At 48.2% G+C, this 5,689-nt stretch overlaps 1 protein-coding gene across 1 annotated transcript in view; it reads right to left on the bottom strand.

Moving 5' to 3' along the window:
* The window catches only part of MVB12B (multivesicular body subunit 12B), a 13,881-nt gene that overhangs the window by 4,402 nt on the left and 3,790 nt on the right, over positions 1–5,689 (bottom strand). The window contains exon 2 of the mRNA XM_009892290.1: positions 3,319–3,426. Within this exon, the coding sequence (XP_009890592.1) occupies positions 3,319–3,426 (108 nt within the window). The remainder of the gene's footprint in view (positions 1–3,318; positions 3,427–5,689) is intronic.

Genomic DNA, 5,689 nt, shown 5'->3' with positions numbered 1-5,689 from the left:
GCTGAACCCCAAGACACCTTGTCATTGTATCTGACCACCAACTTTAAAAGTGGTACAGAGGTACCAAGCCAACACTTGCAACTGTGCCCTCTGCAGGAACTACATGATGACTGACCAGGAGATACTGGAAAACTTTCAACATTTACAGATTCTTACACCTCATCCACTGCCATACTTCTGGATCCTCGGAAGCACAACCAAATTCCTCCCTTTGGAAACACAGCAGTTCAAAGTATTACCTCCAGCAACTCATCCACTAAGCAGGTTGCCTTAGTTCTCACACACACTCTACATCTACAATAGTAACACGACACTTCCGTGACCGTAACAGCAGAAAGCATTAAGGGAAGATGGTTCATGCAGACACAGCCAAAGTTATTACATGCATTAGCTAATTAGTACTGAATAGACATGGTTCTAGCTCCAAACGCAGGCACACTCCAGAAGAGCAGGCCATTTGGAACGAAGAACTTCATTTGGAGTCCATATGAATTCTGAACTGATGCCTCGTCCTATTAATCAAGGCTTGAAGAGCTCAAAACACAATTCAGAATGACAGCCTCCACAATTGTTCAGAGACCAGATTTTCTTTGCAGTTCTCATTAGAGCCAGCATTGCTGCCAATAATCTGGATTCACGTATGGAAGAAAAACACACTTTAGTTACTGCACAGCCTTTATAAACAGAAATGCAATACAGAACAATTAAAATTTCATCCTCAGCCATCAAACCATGTCAGTGTGTTTTACTGTTCCTGGTTGCTACGCATCTCCTTCAGTTTTTATCTGGCAGAGTATTTCAGACAAACCTCTACTCTGCGATTATTACACTGAACTATTTTAAAACATACTTAAATTTGCAGTCTCTGAAATAAGGGGAGATCAGGTCCGAGTTTATTTTTTGGAGGTTCTGCAGTTCATGGCCAGCTCCTCACCAGGAGGGCCACCACGCCTGCAGCCCTGTCCCACCACACACAGGCATGGCACACGTCCTTTGCTCATGCACTGCGGCCAAGGCCGGGCAGCCCCCACATGCCTCCACCGCTGCTTTGGCCAGGGCATCCCAGAGTGAGCAATACTGGATGCTGCGAAGCCTGACTGTATCAGTTAATGTGGTCCTGGCACGGCAAATGGTAGATGAAGTGGTCGCTGCTGATTCATCTTTCATGTTTTATTTATCCAAACTGTCTGGCTGTGTTACATCAGTGTGCAGCTTTCAGCTGAACCAACGATCATTCCTCCATCAACAGCAGACAGGTAGGAGAGATGCCTCTGTTAAGTTCGTTAGCTGCTGAAACACTGGGAGTCAGCATCCATGCTCTGCCGTACACCCAGGAGAAAAGGGCTCAAAGCCTCTCTGCCCGAGAGGTGCACCACTCGGGGTCACCTCACCATGACCCTCAAATACCAGCAATGTCCTCAGAATCTGTCAAATACCGTAAGCTGTTGAGAATGATGATTCTTATAAAGAGACACTACAGACTGTCTCCGTTATAAACCATGTATCTGAGGTGCATTAACTTTAACTATAACACGTTCTTCAGGACAAATAGTACCCAGTGTTTTGTTAAAAACAAAAAAGCCCTGAGCAGAGAAACTTCTAACCAAAAGTGCAGCAACACATCGACGTCCGGGTGAGAGGAACCTCTCCCTCCTGGATGAGAGCTCTACATCACTGCTACCGCGGAGGACCGAGGCCTTCCAACCTACAGAGGTCCCCAGTCGGGCAACACATCAGAGCCCTGCGTGGCTGCAGAGGTCCGAGAGGGGAGGGAAAGCTCTTGCTGGGCTAACTGGGGCCAAGGGTGCTGCTCCCTGCGCAAGAGGAGAAGGCTGTTCCCCACCGGTCCCATCCCCCTCCTCCTCCCAGCCCATCAGCCCACTTCCATCCACTGGCTCCACGCCAGTGCCCAAACGCGGGCAGCACTGCCCACAGGCTGCTGCCCAGGAGCGCTGCCAGAAGCGCCTGCGGGTCTAACGTGCCACTGATGCAGGGCTCAAGACAACCTACATGCGGGACACAGCGACTCACGCCCCACCTCGCACACCAGGCTGTTGGTACCGGCAGTCCTCCCCACACACTCCCTTTAATTCACTCCTCATCAATATGAGGAATGTATTCCCAAAGCGTGCCGAGCAGAGGATTCATGCCAAAAGCCCAACAGGCACTGACTGAGAGTATTTACATGGTCTCTGGTAGCCAGCAGTCGCTGCTATCCTGTAATTATTTCTGACAACCTCGCATTTAAGGTAGCCACAGATAAACTTAATACTCAAACCCTCACAAATCTTTCTAATACCCTCCCTGCCTATTCTGGGGCTATTATTCCTGCTATCGCAGGTACTCCACGATGAAAAGCACAATTATTGTCCATCCACCCCAGGAAGCGGTATTTCCCATAGCTCGGGAGCTTTATTTTAATCTAGAGGCAGGCAGGGAAGCGGATGGAATAAAGGTTAAATGCTGGAAATTGGCAGCCCCCGGCTTTCCTGTCAGGACCCGTGATCAGCCTCAGAAGTCGCAGTTGCTGTTCTGCTCCCATCGTCGGTGAAAGCACGAGTACAAAATGGTATCTCCATACCCTGACAACTGAGTCACTGTGAATATCCAAAACAGGACAAAAAGCAGGATTACCCACTAGATGGAGTGCATTCATTGTAGAATTAAATAGTTCCTCCAGAAAAGAGTAAGTTTTCACACTATCCTCAACCAAAAACACAGTAGAAAGCATCAAGCTCTCACTGCACATCATCTCCTCTCCTCCACGGAAGATGTGGGCAGACATATGCCACTAATCAGAAATCAACTTATGCTTCACAGCCATACTAGAAGATTACAAGAATATGATAACATAGGCAAAATATGAGCAAATTTTCAAGAATCGGCACCAAAAACAACAAAGAAAGAAATGCTAATCCTGCAAGAAAATATCTATGATGCCCTTGGATTCAGAAACTAACATTTCCTTCACCAACACCACCTGCAGCATGTGCTTCTCTAGGTGGAGTTAGAAATTCATCGGGATCATGAGCATGAAGTGTCCACTGCTACAGCAGGAAACGTTGGCGTGAGGGGTTGCTGAAATGCAAGCTTTCCCTTTTCTGCTGCTTTTATTGCAGGTTTCGCCAGCAATTTCTTTCCATGAAGAACACAGACAAAATGCAAATATCTAGTCATTGCAGTTTGCCTCCTGACTCACCCAAACTCAGTGAAATGCCTGCTTGAATTATAATTGGTTCCATAAAATGAATCATCCTATGGGTAAGAGCATACCAAGTACAGATGCAAATCATGCAGACACACAGCACACAGACTTACATTTTCTTTTGAAAATGATCTCGTGAAGCACAGGTATCGTGTGACCTTGGATTTAAATAAGCCATCTTTCCAGAGGTCAGCATCCAAGCCATCTGCTGTTTGTGCAACCTGCAAAGAAGAGACAGAGGGAGAGAGGAGACATGTGAGCCAAGATAAAGTTAATATATGTGCAGTACTTCTTCCTCAGACCTCTTCTAATTAACGGTAGCCCGAACTCTCACAGCATCTCATTAGTTTCTTCACAACGTGCAGTGCAAAGAACTTCCAAGAGGAGGTATAAAAAGAAGTTCTAAAAACGCCGTCTCCCAGGAGTCTGTTGATTAAAGATGCTCTGACAAAGGCTATTCTAATGAGGCAACAGCAACTTTGGTTACAGTCTCTAAACAATAGTTTGGAAAAGTCAGCATATCGAGGCTCTCATTACCACCCTACACGCAAGGGCACACGGGGGCAGGCTGTGAGGAGGGGTCTGTGTAGACAAAGCACGGAAACTGCCAAATCTCAGCATTATTTCCACAGAAAAGCCACTGAGGAATTCTGGTTCCCAGGCCAAAAAGCAGCTTCCAGCAGCCGGGGAAAGCCCTGGTCACTCGCCGACTGTAGCAGCAGTGCCATGTGTGAGGACGCACCCTGCCAACGTCCCTCTCCGATGCAACCCTGTGGCCGTCAAATCAGTGGCACACACAGCATGGAGGGCAAAGGAAACAGACGCCGGGCCCTCCACCGAAGAGACCCAGGCACGTGCAGGAAGAGAACGGCAGAAGATCTCACCTTCGAGCTGATTCAGGGAGCGGGCACGAGGCAGCCCCACGCCCAGGGAAAGGGCTCTGCTCTACCCACAGCCGGGCACTCCCTCTGCGCGGTGCGAGCTGGTAAGAGCCCCTGCCCCAAAAGGTTTGTTGTCGAATAAAAGAGGAGACAAGAGGGCAAACACAAGGAGGAGGGTAGCAGAAATAAGATCACTCCACCAGAATAATGCCTCACTGATGACTCCCAACAGGAGACTCTAGCATGGTCTGCAGCTACACAGAAGCACAGCTGAACTTCTGCCTAATGCCTCTCAGATGGGGGCAAACTGCTCCACTGCAGCGCTTCCAAGTCTAATCTTACTGAATTGAGTAAGACCTTGGCCCCAGAGCAGCCTGATAACAAAGAGCTGACATTTGTTGTTACTGTTTGCACCCGTGTTTTGTCGAGCAGAGACTGCGCAGGGCGCAGGAAGCAAGAGATGTGTGCTGACAAGACCCTCAAATTATCCAAAGTGTGGGAGAGAAAAGCATGTTTATTGTCTGATCAGCAAAGGGAGCAAAGTGCATTGGCTGCTCTTCACATTTTGGCAACTGCTGTTCACAAGCCCCTGCTCAGCTCAAGCCCTTGTGTGACACACACAGCTTTTGCGCTCAGGCTTCTGCGAAGAAACATGAATAATTTTTAAACAGTGAAGTTTTAAAACAGGATTTTGGTGGGTTTCTTTATTATTCCTTGAATTCAACTTTCCTCAAGTGCTAGTTTAGGAATATATAAAACCCACATGCATCTCCCCCACTATGGGTAAGGCAGTCCTGGTGAAAAGATACTCAGAACACAGACTGCTTAGAAAAACTGTTGGCATATTGGACACTTAGCTCGAACTCCAGCCCTTGTCAGAAACAGATTGAGGGACTACAACCAGATTTAATCACTTTGTTAATTAGTATGGTTCGAGTTCTATGTTTCGGTTTTTCTTGTGTTAGCCAGTTTTGTTTTCTTTGTTCCCACATTAAAGACGCTCAAAACTCAACAGGCAGCAATAGACCCAGGCTGCACTCGTACAACTGGTGCTATACAAGTTGCTGTCAAATGCACTTTTTATCCAACCTCTCTAAACTTTAGGAAGTTTACACTACTAACAACAATACCAAATAATTTTTGAGGTGGAAGTACATCACTTCAGTTTACATCATCTCCTCTACATCTCACTGCCCAGGGCACAGCTGGATCACATCTGGCCAAGACATCTGAAGGGCCCCCGCGCTGGCACTGCTGCCCCTCCGGCGGAAGGGAGGCCCAGCACTGTTTTACTCTGACTGAATGATAGAAAAAAACCCAAAACTCCAACCCACATCACACATCCTTTTAGGAACAACCCTGCCATTCTAACCCATCAAATATCTAGAAAGACCCAAGTTGGTGCCTCCCCATCTCCAGGGAGGCACAGCGGTCCAGGCTGACCCCGCACGCCCCTTCCGCTCCTGCCCGACAGCCGGCCTGTGCAGTGCGGGAGCTGGGCACCGCTGGCAACTGATGGCAAGACCCAGATCCTCAGTTCCTGGGAGCCAGCAGTGCCAGGCCTGGCCCACAGCACTGCCCTCGGGGACAGGGTCGCTGCTGA

Source organism: Charadrius vociferus, unplaced genomic scaffold, assembly GCF_000708025.1.
Source record: "Charadrius vociferus isolate BGI_N301 unplaced genomic scaffold, ASM70802v2 scaffold549, whole genome shotgun sequence".
In the NCBI taxonomy this organism is placed as follows: Eukaryota; Metazoa; Chordata; class Aves; order Charadriiformes; family Charadriidae; genus Charadrius; species Charadrius vociferus.
This window is presented reverse-complemented; position numbering and strand designations above follow the sequence as displayed.